The sequence below is a fragment of the Equus asinus genome, chromosome 20, assembly GCF_041296235.1.
Source record: "Equus asinus isolate D_3611 breed Donkey chromosome 20, EquAss-T2T_v2, whole genome shotgun sequence".
NCBI lineage: Eukaryota > Metazoa > Chordata > Mammalia > Perissodactyla > Equidae > Equus > Equus asinus.
The window spans coordinates 88,043,050-88,060,760 of record NC_091809.1 but is presented as its reverse complement, the minus strand read 5'-3'; the positions used below and the strand labels follow the sequence as shown (position 1 = coordinate 88,060,760).

The following is a 17,711-nucleotide window of genomic DNA, read 5'->3' as shown; positions in this document are numbered from 1 at the left end:
GGCCTGTATGCAAATCTGTCTATGTACAGGACAGATATTTTGATATATTAGAAAAAGCACAAAGCTCCTTAAGGAAGGTCCTGGTATATTCCTCCTCAAAAAGATTGTTATTAGCTAATCTAAGAGATGCTACATTTGTAATTATTTCTAGACAAATGTCTTTACCTAAGTGTTTTAATAACTCCAAATGGACAGAATAGGGGCTGTTGCTGAAGCTACTCCTCAATGTGGCAGAACAGATTATTTTGAGAAAAGTTCAATGCTTCAGAAATGCTGCTCCCAACCACTGAGAAACTCTACATCCTACCAATGAAAAAGAAATAAGTAAATAGTTTTGCCCTCTTTCCTAATACCAGCTTCCAGCTGCATTAGCTCATAAATGAGAAAAAAGCAGGGATCCAGTTATGTCTAAATTAGGTGTCCAAAAGAAGGAGTATCTGAGATTCCTTTACAATCTTTCCATATTCAGGCCCTATGGCTTTCATTAGAATCTCTCCCTCTCGTGTTTTGGCTGAGGTACCCACATTCAGAACTCTATCTTGTCCATAAAACAGCCATGTAGGCTTAGTGTGGATAATCTCAAATGTTAAAGCAGATTTAGAGCTAAAACTTCAACCAGTTTAACATCCTTAATTTACAGAAAAGAAAGCCATGGCCCATGGAATTTCTAGCACTATTTTGTTTCAGGGCCACAATCCCTTATCCATTCTCTTGAAATCCATAGAACTTTGAAACCTGAAGCTTTTGGCTGCACAACCTGACCTAAAGTGACTGCAAAACCTGATGCGAACTGATGTGGTGATGTTTATCATCTTTATTTATCCTACATAATTAAATATTCCTATGTTCTTTGAAATAATATCAATCTATTTGATTATGAGGTACTCATTTAGACCCCTATGATTTTGTTAACTAATATCAATTTTTCTAAAACATGGAAAATTATTTTCCTAAAAGATGTGGCCTAAGGATTTCAGATAATGGATTATAGACAGAAACTAAATGTATTGAAAGGCATGGATAGTAATTAATCCATCTTTGTAGGATATTACTGGAAGTGGGTTTTAAACTAGTAACAGTTTATGCCTTCTTGCTTATTATGTGTATGTGAGATCATTATCTGCCAAAACACTTTGATCAAAAAGTAATGCATAACTCTTCAAGTGGATGGGACAGCTAGATCTGTAGATTCCCCAGACTTAGAAATATCAGAATAAGTCTTCAGTAGAGCCTACTGCCTCCACCTGTAGATCCTATTCTTTGTTCTTCTGGTCACCACTAGACAATCAAGGGCCGAGGCCAATTTATATTGTCACCTGATTCCTCACTGTTCTTCCTCAATCTCTTTTCATCTAATATAATTTGATTCCTTTAATTTTTTTCCCAAGGATAGGCAGGATAAGTACTTCTCCTTTTTTATATCCAAAACTGCAAGGAGAAACTATCAAGTTAACTATCATTTATGGTTTTAAGACCTTGGGATGAAAAACGTTTGAAATGCAGGGAACATTTAGTGTCTCTCCGTATAGCACTCACACTGTGTAACAAGATACAGCTTCTCTCAGCCAGGGAGCTCAGGTGTCTAGATAAGTTATTGAGGGATTTGGGCACTAACCTGTCATTGATTGTCTAATCAAGGTCAGCTGATAGTCAGTCATCATATTTATAGGAAAGCTATATTAATATAAGTGAAAAAGGTTCTCAAGAAGTTCCTGGTAATTACCAGTAAATCATGGATATTAGGAAGCTTCTATGTAAAAGAAATTGATGCTAAAACATCTTTCTCCACCAATCCCAAAATCCACATGGAGTCAGTTTTGAATCCCATGAATATAATGGAATTTGTCTTTATTTCTCCTTTCCTCCTTCTGGATCCCTCAATAAAGTGTCCTTTAAAAAAATGAAAGGGATCTCTATAGTGGCTGATGGTATTTCTGGACTCCTCTGATGATGACTAACCCTACTGTGTGACCAATGGAAGAGAGGAAACTAAGGAGCCTTAAAATTTCAGGATAAATAAGATGACAGAATGCAGTTTAAGGTATCTTCTAAGAAGTGTACAAATCTTCCACACGTGGCATTGACAACTTATGTTTGCAGATGCCTCCATGGGAACAGGATGTCACTGCCATAGCATCAGTCTCTGACATGAAAAATAAACTTGAATATTTAGCTGTAGGTATGTGTTAACTTGGGTTAACACTCCGGGTAAGCTCCAAGAGCACTTATCAGAGGAAAAAATGGACAAATTGTAGAGGGATAGAAAGCCGGGGTAGATCTCCCTGAGGAGAGACCAGAGCCAGCTCTAGGTCATCTCTTTGCACGAGGGGAGTAAAATTTAATCCTCTGGGGGCTGAAGATCTTGGGCCTGAGAGATGCCTAGAAGGAGATATAAATAGACCATTCCAGGTTTCCTATTTGTGTTTTGGGCATCTCCTTGCTCTTATTTTTTCTCCACTCAACAAGTTATATATCTTCAGGACCCTAGAAAATATGGGTAGGTAAACTGATTTATGCTCAGTGAAGACACGTAGAAAAAGACACCAGAAAAAAAAGTCAGGAAACTGCAGAAGCTGCTCATTCTTCCTAGAACGCAATCATCTTGCATTTTCCTGAACCCTGATCTATGATGTATTGGACGTGGCTTTAATCTGACTTGGTCTGCTATTGTAGTATCTCTTTGTGCTCTTTTTTATGTATTTTTCCCCTTTTAGCATGTGTTTATGCAATGGTCATTTTTCTTGATATGCAGATCTGAATGTTGTACTTAGATGCATTCTTGTAGTTAAAAACAAGGCTCAGTGGTTAAACAAGTTCAGTAGTTAAAGATAATATATATATGTACACATACATGAATATGTGCATCAATTTTTCCATAGAATTTACTGAATATTCCTTATATATCAGGTGGTAGGCTAGGCATAGATTAAGAAGCTGAAACTCAGGGATTTTAACTCTTTTCCCTATATAACAAAGATGTTACATTGGTGATGGGGCAAGAATAAATCTCCATTTCTAAGCCCAAGTGCTCATCACTATGCTGAACTGCTTGCATTTTATAAAGGTAAGCAACAGATTTGGGGAGAAAATTACAAATTGATACTATATGCTCAATGTAAGAAAATATCTTTGCCTTTATGAATACCCTAAACTAGTTCAATCTCTGTTTAGTGGATCATAAGCCTGAAGTTCAGAAAATTAAACTTGTTCAAGTAACAATTATTTTGGTCTTAATACTGGTAATTTTTCAACTGTTGTTTGGATAGAAATTTATCTGATTTATATAGCAACCATCTAAAATATTACCTTCGGAATTGATGCACATTTTTAATTGGTGCTTAATTTTAGATATTTTATAAAGGAAAATTAACCTCCAAATTAAGTAACTTTTTAATGTTCATACAATCACAATATGAGGTAACCAGTATTTAAATCCAATTCTATGTGGCCCCAGAAACACATATTTTTATTAAGAACGTGATGCCTCTGTCCGTATACCCACGATTCGGTCAGAATACGCTATCAGTAATATTATAAAATAATGCTTCCAGGAGCCCCAGGCCTATGAATTAGGTAACTGAAGGTGATAATGCTACACTCAAAACAATGGCAAATAGAACGAAACAGATCACTGGTGTAGCAGACGATCACCGCTGTCACCAAAAGATCACTTAGAAGAAAAATCTGATTTTTGTTTTCCTTCTCTCCCACCTCCATTTCTGTGTTTCTTTCTATCACTCAGACTCTTCTCACCCCCACCTCTAATGTCCTTAGGAAGCTCCACTCACATAAGCCCCTTCCCCATAACTACACTTGACTCACACACTTGGCTCTGGCATGGATCCTTGTCAGGCATGCTCCCAAATTAATCTTTTCTGTCACTCTCTGAACACACAATCCCACTTAAAAGAAACTTCAAACTAACTTAAGCTATATGTTAAATGGCTGAACAATTGGTTTATGTAATTAAAATAGATCCATAGACTTAAGCATCTCAATATTTTATTATAGTATTTTTAAAGACTTGTATATGAACTTAAGAAAAGGCCTAATGGGCTGACCATTTGAGTATTATATGTTCTAAACTGTAACTCAAAAAATGAGGTCCAAATATTTCAATCATATAAAATGAGGGTCAGAATACTGAATACCTAATAAAAAATAAAAGTAGTAGAACTATACCATCAAATGATTAGCATACTGAACTACAGCAGAATCAAGGGATGAAGAAGCAGTCATTCCTTAAGCCCATGTATCACCTCAGAAAATAAAGAGTTTAGCTAGATTTTATTTGGGAATCGGGGCTGGGGTCCTATGTTTATATGAAAACCACACACACACACATATCCAGCCTACCCTGCAGTTGCATCTCCTAGCTTGCGTTTTCACCCAACATCTCCCTTGCTTCTATCCACATTCTTTTGGAACTCCAGATGAATAGTAATCAGTAAATTACCCTCTGTCCATTTTATTGAAGGACTATGGACCCCTGCTTTATAATATGAAAACATTGTCATCTGCTGGTGGTATTTTGAAATATATACTATATGGTCTAATTATCAATCAGTGACCCAAGTGGGATAGAATATTATTCATTCACCACGTGCTAGGCATATCCATTCAAGAACTCAATTCAATTTGGCCTTTAAAATAGTTTAGGTTTTTAATGTTCATCCTACAATTTTAAGGAATATATTGATTAACAGACAGGGATCAATTTAATTCACCTGTGTGTCATTAATGTTTAACATAGAACTTAGCATCAAGTCAGTGGTTAACTAATGTTGAAGATGGCATATATGCCATATTGTTTGCAATCTATTTTGTCAAAATCTAATTCCCTTCCTCTTCCATAAGCAGTACAATTCAATTTCACATGTGTCTATTTTACTCAGGGTTATGATCAGTGAATAATTTGATGACATGTTTTTATATCTAGTTTTATTTTTATAGGTAGTATTGGATGTTGGTTAAGATCAGAGATTTTACCCTGCCTGACTTTGAATCCAATGGGACCTAGGAAAAGAGACTGAAATTCTCTGGGGCTTTTTTTTTCATCTCTGGGAATAATAACATTATCTATGTCATGGATTATTGTAAAGGTCTTTTCAACAGGCTATTGTGAAGATTTAATAAGTTAACATATGTAAAGTAATATGACATATTAAGCATTTATTAAATGCTGACTATTATTTTTTTCAAGATACAAGATGTAATTCTTCCATGGAGGGAGTCAGAGTAATTTTTGGCCAGTTAATCTATCTCACTGTCCTTTCACAAAGAACATATTGGTGAAAAAAAGCAGATCCGACGTCATTCAGTCTAAGGTAGTGCTCCTGAATCCTCAGTCAGCCTGGAGGTCTCTCATTAAAGGTACTAGGCCTGGAATATGCAGCCATAGATGGCTCCTTTCTTTTACAATCACACAAATCCTCAGAATGTGTGGTATATCTTGACTGGAATCCCAGGAATGGAAGATTTTCACACCTGGATCTCCATCCCTATCTGTTCTATGTATATCGTGGCTGTCATAGGCAATATCTTCTTGATCTTCCTTGTCATGACTGAGCGCAGTCTCCAGGAGCCCATGTATCTCTTCCTTTCCATGCTGGCCTTAGCAGATGTCCTGCTCTCTACAGCCACAGTCCCCAAGATGCTGGCCATCTTCTGGTTCCATTCCACGTATATATCCTTTTGGAGCTGTGTATCCCAGATGTTCTTCATACATTTCATCTTTGTGTCAGAATCTGCTATTCTCCTGGCAATGGCATTCGACCGCTATGTGGCCATTTGTTACCCTCTGAGGTACACCACAATCTTAACCTCCTCAGTCATTGGGAAGATTGGCATAGCAGCTGTGCTCAGGAGCTTTATCATCTGCTTTCCATTCATCTTCTTGGTACACCGACTTATATATTGTGGGAGAAACATCATTCCCCATTCCTACTGTGAGCACATGGGCGTTGCCAGATTGGCATGTGATGATATCAATGTCAACATCATTTACGGCCTGACTGTGGCTTTACTGTCCACAGGATTGGATATAGTGTTCATTATCATGTCCTACACGATGACCCTTTGCACAGTTTTTCAGATAGCCTCCTGGACTTCCAGATTCAAGGCTCTTAACACCTGTGGTTCCCACATCTGTGTCATACTTATGTTCTATGCCCCAGCATTCTTTTCATTTTTTGCCCATCGCTTTGGCAGTAAAACCATCCCTCACCACATCCATATCCTAGTAGCCAACCTCTATGTGGTAGTGCCCCCTATGCTCAACCCCATCATTTATGGGGTAAAGACCAAACAGATTCAAGATCGAGTGATTTTGCTTTTCACTCCCATCAGCACATGTTGGTAAAATTAAGAATAATGCTAAATATTGAGTATTTCTGAATAAAGGACATACACACACACTGTTTAAATGTTTGTTTCAATGAGGGATAGGAATAAATGAAATCCATAAAAAGCCTTCAAACACACTTAAAAGGATAAGATCCTCCAAAGTTTCCAATGCATTTTCCTAAAGCTAAAAATTTTGAAAAAAAACCTTTAAATTAATGATATTCTCAATTCTCCTAGAATTCTATTATCATGCATTTTAATTTATTCTTAAAGATACATCAAGGTAGGGGCTGGCCCTGTGGCCGAGTGGTTAAGTTCGCGCGCTCTGCTGCAGGCAGCCAGTGTTCCGTTGGTTAGAATCCTGGGTACAAACATGGCACTGCTCATCAAGCCACGCTGAGGCGGCGTCCCACATCCCACAACTAGAAGGAACCACAACGAAGAATATACAGCTATGTACCAGGGGCCTTTGTGGGGGAAAAAAAATAAAATCTTTAAAAAAAAAAAAAGATACATCAAGGTAACTCTGAGAAAAAGGAAATATATTTTAGAGTTTAACATAGATGCACTTTTCCTGTGTAGAGATGGGAAGTGAGGGGTGAGTAATTGAGCTTCTCTTATAGACAGTTGAAATTCAGCTGAAGTATAAAACACTTCTACTGTAATCAGCAAATATGTGGACCAATAACATGAAGCCATCATATTGTAGTTAATTGTGTTGCACCTGTTCTTAACTTAAAATGTGAATTCTAAAATCAGATACTTTTATTAAATATTTATTATGTTCCATACATAATGATAAACAATTGACATATATTACCTTATATCACTATTGTTGTGTTTACTTCAAATACATGGATCTTAGATAATGTAAGTGGCTTCCCCAAGATCACAAATCTCTTGAGTGTTAAAATCTTGAGTTTTCCTGATGACTGTTAGATTGCTTTTTTTACACACTTCACTCCCGTACAAATGACAGAAAGTTGTCGAATCCTTCAGTCCTCAATTTCCAAGTGAAGCTGTCATCTCTTTGCATGTTATCACTGCTTTTCACTGCCATAAATGACCCAGCAGAGATTTCTATTAGTGACTTCTGTGTTTGCCATGTAGCCCATCTAGGAATACACTTCTACACATGTAATCGGATTTCTCTTCCACACACTGTGGTTTATGTGTGTCCCTGTTTAAGAAATAAGTTTTCTGTTTCTTTTGTAAGGAAATGTGTTAAATATTACTGTCAGGAGCTCAGTACAGTAAGTGACTAGAGATCTATATTTTCCACTACCTATATGCATCTCAGTATCTTTGGATGAATTCTCATCATGACATTTTCAATGTTTCCATTAAGTTCACACCAATGTTTCCATTAAGTTCACACTGATAATGTTCACTCTTGTTGGCAGCCCAGGGCGAGAGGCAGACCATATCTGGACATCTATCTCCTTCTGCCTGTTGTACACCAAAATCCTCCTAGGAAATGGCATCATTCTTCATATCATCCAGATTGACTCTGCTTTGTACCAACTCACATACATCTTTCTGGCCATTCTGGCCTTTGTTGAACTTGATGTCTCTGCTTCCACCGTGAACCCTGTGATAACCATTTTCCTCTTTGGCATGAATGATATCAGTTTTGGTAGTTGTCTGCTCCAGATGTTTTCATGAACTCTTTTATTTCATGGGGTCATGTGTCCTTCTGACTACATGTGTAGGCCACTTTACGACCATCTACAGCCCACGTCACTGCACAACCATCTTGACAATTCCCTGTACCACCATTGCTTTGTGAAGTGTGAAGCTCATGTTCTCACTGTTCTTTCTCCCGAAGTGTCTGCCTTTCTGTGCCACAACACCCTTACACACTCTTACTCTCTCTACTCAGATCTATCAAATTACTCTGTGGAGACACCATCCCAATGGCATCCTGGGTCTGATTGTCATTAACTTCACATTTGTGCTGGAATCATTGTTCATTGTGGTTTCTTATGTGCTGATTCTTCACACAGTACTAGGAACAGCATTTAAGGCAGGACCCTGGAGGGCACCCAAAGCATGTATATCACACTGCTATGCTATGCTTTCATACTGTATCCCCATGATCAGCTTCTCCTTGTTGCATTGCTTTGGATGGCATTTACCTCAACTCTGCAGACTGTCATGGCCAATGCCTACTTCTTCTTCCTAAGTGTGGTCAATTCCATTGTTTATAGCATCAAAACCATGGAACTTCTCAATAGTATTGTTCATCCACTCTCTAGATAGAAGGATGAGGTCTAATCAAGACAGATACTATCCCAAGAACACAGGGACTTGGATCACACCTTATAGCCTGGATATTAGCCTTGCAAATGGGAAAAATTCCATAGTTTTTTATTGCTTATAAATGAGCTACAAACTTTAGTAGAAGGAGAAAAGAAAAATAGCCCCACACTTTCCCTAGCAGAATAGAGAATGTCATTACTCTGAAGTAAGCTTATACAAGGAGTCATGGAACCTGGGCTTTTTCCTGGTGAGGACATCATTTGTCTATTGAATCCCTGAACATTCAACGCAATTGTTTTTTCCCCCTGGGAATAGGTAGAATGTGTCCTGGGGCAGTTTGTGTTCCCAGGGACATGCAATACAGTGATACATATTTGTGAATGTAAAGAATCAGGACACAAAAGAATGCGTATTGTATTATTCACTTTATATAAAGTTTTAGAACAAGTATAACTAATTTAATGTGAAAAAGATCTGGACACTGGTTACTTCTTATGGGTGTAGAGGTGAGAGAATGACTGGGGAAACACATGAGGAAATTTCTAGGAAGACGGAAAGGGTCTATACTGTGTTAGGGATGTAAGTTGCATGATTGTATCCACTTGTCAAAATGATACAACTAATATTAGCATACCTCAATGTATGCCAATTTTACCTCGAAACCTATAAATAATAATAAAATAATAATAATAACAGCAATAATTATTAGGTTGCATAATGCATTATGGGGTGGCAGTATAGAGGATACAAGAATGGCATAATATTGACAATTGTGGAAGCAGAATGATGGCTAGATGGAGGTTCATTATAATAGTCTGTTTACTTTCTACATAATTAAATTTTTTAATAAAAAATAAAAAAATAACGGCATTGATATTAAATCTTCATTAAATGTGTGTCATGAAGCAGAGATAACTTTCAATTGATCAGAATGATTTGGTCAGTAAAAAATATTTGACTTCAGGGAACTATTTTATTTTTAATGAGTTAGAAAAACACAGCAATCAGAAAATACTGGTTCTAGGAGGAAACATCTTAAAAAAACATAAGCCCCAACTTCTGTAACAGCCGTAGCTGTCATGAATCACTCAGTAGTAGACATGCGTCTGATCAACAGGAGGGCAGAGAGAGAAGAAACAATTTGAGATGACTCTCCCAGAGAGGGCCTAGAGGGCTCATTTTTTTCTTTTTCAGGTGATTTTGGCTTTCCACAAACTGCAGTGAGTATCCTCATAAACCACACAGTCTTGGATGATCACCAGTCAACCAAGTAATTAAGAGAGATTCTGGGGCCGGCCCGGTGGCACAGCAGTTAAGTTCGCACGTTCCGCTTCTCGGCGGTCCGGGGTTCACCTGTTCGGATCCTGGGTGCGGACATGACACAGCTTGACAAAAGCCATGCTGTGGTAGGCATCCCATGTATAAAGTGGAGGAAGATGGGCATGGATGTTAGCTCAGGGCCAGTCTTCCTCAGCAAAAAGTAGAGGATTGGCAGTAGTTAGCTCACGGCTAATCTTCCTAAAAAAAAAAAGATTCCTATCTAGAACAAATGTAAGTGTATAGTTGATGGGTGGCATCATTTATATTACTTTCTTTTCTGCTTTTATCTAATCTACTCAATTTACTGTTTTAATCAATTTTTTATATATCTATCTTTGAAAGTGCTCAATTCAGTCAAATCTCATAAAAATGGACTACGATGACTTTAATAGCCTAGTCCTTAACTTTTCAAGGTAGTTCAGAAGCCATTCTATAACAATAATTACTGATAATCTCCGTGACAATCCTTTAAATTAGATAGCAATACTAATCTAATTATGCAAATGAAAAAACTAAGTTAATTTATGTAAGTTTATCAAAATTACACAAAGAAAAAGTGGCCCCTGCATGAATTAAGTCTGCAATTTGCTGGTGGACAGTTGAATCAGACATACTTGTGTCCAAACTCTAGCTATCTCACTATTAATATCAATGGGACTTTGCTATTGATTTGACCTGTGTGAATTTAATTTCCTCATTTACAAATAGGGGATAAAATAGAGTTTAGCTTTGATGGTTTAAAGATTAAACAAAGTGATGCATATAAAGCAGTTAGTGTGGTTCCTAGTAGAATTTGCTCAATGTGTACTTAGATTTTATTATATGATAGTCATTGCTTTCCCCCCAAAGAGGATGAAATTATGTGAATCATGCAGCCAAATTGCACATTGCCTGATAGTAGCTCTATATCCTAATTTTAAATTCAAAAACATCATAAAGTCATAAATTTATTTGATGAGAGCTCTATAGAGTTTACCAGACTAAGTGATTTACGTCGATCAAGAACATTTAATCCACAGAACAAATATATGAAGCCATTATCAGTATTTTCTACATGGTGCAGATACGGAAATGGAAACAGAAAAGTCAAAGATCACACCCCAAATCACAGAGTCAGTCAGTGGCAGAATCTGGATTCAAATCTAGGCAATCCAACTGAAAAATGCATTCTTTAACCAACTGTATTATGAATGTTCCCATAACTTAAAAATTCAAATCTAATTTTGAAATTGGAATCTCAAGAATATCAGGCAACTAAATAGACCATTTTCCTCTTTGAGATTCATCAGGACATAATTTTCTCAACTCTGTTTCTTCTAATTCTTGTCGTGTAATAATGATATTTAAAAGTTTCTTCAAGAGAATCTTTATAAAATGGGTATCTACTTGACGCCACTCTAGGTACTAAGAGATTGTCTTACACTTAATCCCCACACCATCAGACATAGCCTCTAAGATTCTATGGGGCAAATTGGTTCTTATGATTATTATAAGGTAATATTAAAAAGAGCAACTAAACTTTATTTATTACATTTTATTGCATATTATTCATTCTCAGTTTAGTTCCTAGATATAATTGGCTTAATCTACTCTTAGGATCTCACCAAGAATCTGCCTCATCTCATCATTATTGCACACCAGTTTAGACTAGTTTATGCTGCAGTAATCATAGTCTTCAAATCTCAGTGGGTTAAAACATAAATTTCTCTCTATCTCATGCTACGTTTACATTGTGGATGGAGGCTGGAGGGTGGAGTTCTGCTTCATATAATTATCAAAGAGAGAAGTTGACGAAGCCTCTGACTATTTCAATATGAAGCTCGTAGATTAGGCTCTGCAGGGAAAGAAAAAAATATGGAAAATAAATACCAGAATTTTAATGCCTCCACCTATAAATGACACATCAATTCTGCTCACATTCATTGATGAAAAGGAAGATAAAAAGCCCCAAATTTATACATGTAAAGAAGAGAATAGTCAATAAGGAAACAAGGAAATACTGGTAAAAAGCAGTGATGTGTCACATAGATTTAGATTTATGGTCGGCCTGCTGTCCTGTCATCAGAGTACAGCCTGGTGAGATAGAAATCTCTGAATGTGATGTGACATTTCAAGCTATAGTTCTTGTTATCCCTGCTTTAGCTCCGATTCAATCAGTACAAATCTCCCTACGAAACTGCAAGTCTAACAATTAATTAGTTCCAGTCTCTTATTTATTGATTAGTGTTGCATGAGTGCAAGTATTCCATCAATTTCTAGCAGGAAAAGAGAAAATAACTGTGTCAAAAATTCACTGAACTTGATTGCAGTATGAGATGCTATCAGTAGCACAGAGAGAACATGATGCTAAAGTTACGTTTATCATTCAAACCTGAAAAGCCAAAAAAAAAAAGAACTAAAATATTTATAGGGCGAGAAATACTACAAAAATAAAACAGAATAGATGTAAAACAATAAAGACCAGTGAAGTCTGAAGCAAAATGAAGATACTTTTCCCTATATGAAGAAGGCAGGAACTATGCAGCTCCAGTAGATTTTCAGCTACTAGGATTAAAATTCCAATGTTACAGTATTTTCAAAAGAAACCACATGTCCAAAATTTTAGGCTATTTTGAACAATACTATTATGATTATTTGGGTAAAAATCTTGCACAGGCTACTATTTTATTTCTTTTTGATAAATACGACAAGTGTGGTTACATGGTCATATGTTGCATGTAAGGTTAACTTTTAAAGCAAACATTAACCTCCTTTCTAAGGTAGCCATACAATTTTACATTCCTCCCAGTAGTGCATGAGAGTTCTAGATTTTCATCATTATCATCCAAAATCATCAATCTTAGCCTTTAATTTTAATCTTTTGTAGTTGGTTTGTAGTTACATCTCATTGTGAATTTAATTTGCATTCTCCAATGACTAAAGATGCTGAGTCTCTTTTCATGTGCTTATGCCCCATCTGTATCTTTTTCTGTGTGTATGTGAAGCAACTTCAAATCTTTCTAAACATATGAAATATTTCACGCTCTATAGATATTTTAGTTAATTTTTCCTCCTTGAGTTTTTCTGGTTTGGGAAGATAAGTGTAAATTTAGCATTATGCTCTCTTCCGTGCTTCTGATATAATCCCATGATGGGGAAAAGATTTGGAGTGCTACTAAACAAATATTTTAGGGAAAAGCTAATTTGTCTTATTTATTGTAAACGTGTTTTTATATATCTTGGATACAAATAACTGACTACATATGTGATATGTTCTCCAAGTCTGTGGCTTTATTTTAATCTCTTGAGTAGCATCATTGAAAGAAGAATTTTTTTTGATGAAGTCTAATTTATGGATTTATTTTTCCTGGTTTATGCTTTTGGGTCCTTTCTAAGAAATCTTTGCTTAATACACGTTCACAAAAAATGTTATGTTTTCTTCTAGCAATTTTATAATTTTAAATCTTACGTTTAGGTTTATAATCCATTTCAAGTTACTTTTTGTTTTGTAGCAAGGTTGATTTTTTTATAGCTGTCAAGTTGATTCAGGATTATTTGTAAAAAATACTATTCTTTCTCTATGGAATTACTTTGACGTTGTTTTGGAAAATCAATTGATCTTATGTGTGGACATATATTTCCGACTCTGTATTCAGATGTTTTTCAGTGATTTTGGCAATACAAATCTCTTAACGGCAGCAGCTTTATTAAAAAAAGAGATGGACAGAAAATAAATCTAATTGATTTTATTCTGCTGAAGACCTGGACTGCCAGATTGCTCTATGATTCTTAATGAATAATACCTATATTTTTGGAAAACAAATTAGAATTGATAACTTTATAGAATATTTAATAGCCAAACCAAAAGGAAAAAAGAAATAAAATAGGTATGTATTGATCTAGGTGTGAAGGTGTTTCCAAAGGTTTCAAGAAAGTGGGAGAAAATTGTTTACCTATCCTGCAATTAAATGAAGTCATCAGGGGTAATTTTTCAAAGGATGTGCAGCATGAATGAATAAGATACGCTGGCTGTACGTTTCTGGAGCAGAGTGAGAAAATATGAGCTAGAAATATTGTTAGGAGTTAGCACAATAAAGTTAAATACTAACTTATTTTGAGAGGATAGAATTATTAACAAATTTGTATAGTTGAAGGTCAAAAGAATAGAATTTGGGGGAGCATCAAAATTTCAATACAATCAGTAGAATAGAGGAGGAGGGAACTAAAATGATAAACTAATCTAAATAGTTTGTTTCTGACTCAAGAATAGGCTGAAGATTAGCTCAGATGCCAAGATGACCTCTGAATCAATTCCATTCAATATGAAGCAGTGCCTTTGTTTCACTCTCCTTCACAGAGGAAATTCTGCAAAGAGTATTTAGGGTAACTTGTTTTTTCATCTTTATCTCTTATTCTCACTGTAATCCATTATGAATGCCCTCCTCCATTCCACTGAAAATAATCTTCCTAAACTTACCAATGTCTCAACATTATCTCAAGTTCCTCTTAAGGTTAGCTACATATAATAAAGTCTGGAAACCAGGTGAACTATGTCAAGGAGAAAGTTACCATGTACGTAAGTCTTTCTTAGAACTTATCATTTATTCTCATGATAAAAGACATACTAATTCATCTCACCATATCTCTGAAATTTGAAGGCATATATATATCGTATCCCTTTTTTCTTTCCATTATGAGCACATGGTATGATGCCTTTATATATGTGAGGCATGTAACAACTGCTTTTAGAAGGAAGAGAGGATGAAAAGAAAAGAGGGAGTAAGGTATGAAGAAAAGGATGGAGAAAACTTTAGACAAATGTGCAAAAACTTGCTCAGAGCTCAATATAGTAGGATTTAAAATGTCCATCATAATTAGTCATTCTGATAATATTACTAAATTTGCAAAAATAGCTTCGATGTACTAAAAATCTGAGGAATGAGGCTGCTAGAGAATGAAATTTAAATGTGTGATAAAAGAGAATTATGGATAGAGATTTTTCTTTCCAGAAATGCCTTAGTTAAAAGAAAGGACACAAAGATATTTCTTTAAATAAAATTTATTGGCAGAGGAATGTCTCTACATGTAAGAGGACTTAACATTTTTTTGCAAATATGGACAGCAGAAAAGGAACTCAGCTTATAAAAAGAAAACTTGAATATACTAACTTCCCTACATTTATCCCGTGGGGAAAGAGAAAAGAGGAGAAAGAGTAGATTTCTGCAAGTTGTAGACAGGCTTTTAGGGATATTAGATGTGGATGGACCCAAGAGGGCTTAATTAAAATCTATTGAGTTCCTTGTGTTTTTCTAAAGCTAGGAAATCCCTCATTCCATGTTTATAATGCCTCCTCCACACATTCACCAGGGAACATTACAATCTGTGCTAGCAGATTTCTTCTCCAATTCAAGCTCAATAAATTGATCTGCACCCCACAATAATACAGATCTTGCTGTGAGTTTTGTTGGAAGATGAGCATACAATCAAGATCATAGACAGACTAAATCAAAGAGGGAGAGTGTCTGTATTGCAGAGACAAAAGAAAAGTATGAAAGGCTATGCTGGAGATGTCCATATATTGGCAGATGGCCCCAGCACAAAGCAGATTGGGGTTCATGCATTGACTGGGTACTGATATAGAGGGTGCAGATAGAAGAAAAGGCACTGCAGAACATAAAATGCAAAGGAAGGAGACTGGAACCTCAAGAGGAGAAAAGAGTTGATGAGTGAAAAGTGATGATTGATAGTGATAATAAGAACCAAAAACATCCTTCAGGTATCCTGGAAAAGAAGAACCAGCTCCCAAAAGCAATTGGCGAGGAAGTCTCATTATTCCCAAGTTTGTCTCCATGACTTTTATTACCAGCTTTTCCAATAATAATCACTTCATCCCACCAGCTGTGTACTCACTTATGTACTTCCACCTACCAGCCCAAGATCTACACCTGTCGGATAATGCTCACATGTCAGCTCCTTACTCTTGAGTAAGTCATACACTGTCATTGTTCTTAAAGAATGCCTATTCTAATTTTTATTATCTTTGAAGAAGAAAATCTTTACCCCTATTAGAAAGAGTCAGTAATCTATGGATTGTGGAGTAGCAGAATTAAGCATTGGCGAGCAAACCTGTGGAAATCAGAGTACTTAGCTGACTGAATAATTTATCCTAAATATATCTCAGCTGATACGGCCTTCCTATCATGAAATGACCCCTGCAGACTTGATTCTTTCACCTGAGGCTCAGCAGCATCATCTAGAGCTGCTTCCTGCATCACTGGCATATTTGGTGACATTCAGTATATGTTTGCCTAAGTGTGAGCTTGCTGACCTAAGGCAACTTTCTTGAAGAGTCTATGAAAGAATGAAATAACCTGACTCTATTTTTCACAGAATCACAAACATTTCTCTAATGTACTGCTTAATAAGTTATTGCTTCAGAATATGTAATATAAAAAGTAATGATTTTGATCACAGGTAAACTTTACGATAAGGCATAAGAACACAAGTTTTCAGAAAATTCCGTCCTCGGTGAATTGAGAGATGATTACATTTTCTTCAGTTGCCATATAGCCCTCTCCTGAATCATTTCCGGTCCCAAAAACTACCTTCTGTCTTCTGTTTCTAGTTCTATATTTGATTCCTTTTAAGGAACCTGTCCTTTCACCCTTTATTTTCTATTAATTTCTTATGCCTCAGCTCACAAAATGATTCAAGCATTCCAGATGATCTATAGTGCAATAAGGATGTATGAGCCTAAATGGGCCAAATCCCATGCTAATGGTAGCTTTGAAAGCTTAAACCCAAGAAACTAGCTTCTATTCTGGTGAAGTTACTCATTTACCCATTTTGCTGTATCCTGTAAGGATCACAAATGGATCCGCTTACCCCTGGGCATTGCTGCTGCAGGTTTCCCTGCTTCCCAGAGATCCCTCTCCTCTAGGTATTCTGTAATATATATTATGGAATTTCCACTATTTTAATCACACAACTAATTTTAAGGATTTCAGCTGTTGGAAATATAGGCAAAATAAAATAAAATTTTACTAGAAATGTAAAAAGTAGCAAGGAATTCTGACCCAGACTCGCCTAAAGTACATGGATTTGAAAAATCTTTTCTGAAGCTCTTCCTTCACATGCTTTTGAAAGGACATCCAGTCTTACTAGATATATAGGAACCTATAGTTATTATGTATAGGCATAATGTTGCATAGATCATATAGATATATATAGATATATAAATATATTAAGCTCTTGGGTGTCAACTGTTTCTATCGTTTATCTTTTTCACAGGGAACATTATATACTAATACTCATAAGAGTCTAAGAATTGGCTTGCCCATCTGATTCTTCCTGTGTTAGAGACAATTGAGGATAATAGCATTCTAGGGGAGTATCTGGAATGTGGAGTATGAAGAGATACATCAGACTCTAATTAAAATGCAATTTCCAGGCCAAATAAACAAGTCTAATTTATTTGCCCAAAGGTCCAGAATGGAGATAACAGACAGATCAGCAGCGAATTCCCTTACCTAGGTGATTGTGCTGCTTCTAATGCAGTTTTCCCGCCATGCACATAACACCTTATTGTGATACAGCGCTTGTGGAGGCTCTTCCTGAAAACAGTGATGTGTTTGTATGGGTCTCTTTTCCTTTCAGTAGTATGAATGATATAGATGATATGATCTTAGAGTTTCACCTATTTCTGACAGATTCAATACGATGACCTTGGATAAAAATAGGAGGTAGAAAGGGAACAGAAGCGCTGACTAACTTCTGTCCTTCGCATCAGGAGGTGCAAAGACACT

General features: G+C 36.2%; 1 protein-coding gene across 1 annotated transcript; it reads left to right on the top strand.

Moving 5' to 3' along the window:
• Nucleotides 1-452: 452 nt before the first annotated feature.
• On the top strand, nt 453-6,361 carry LOC106830155 (olfactory receptor 52Z1P-like). Its single transcript, XM_014839580.3, has 2 exons — nt 453-481; nt 5,449-6,361. The coding sequence occupies exon 2, from the start codon at nt 5,471-5,473 to the stop codon at nt 6,359-6,361; it is 891 nt and encodes a 296-aa protein (XP_014695066.2). The 5' UTR covers nt 453-481; nt 5,449-5,470.
• Nucleotides 6,362-17,711: the final 11,350 nt, after the last annotated feature.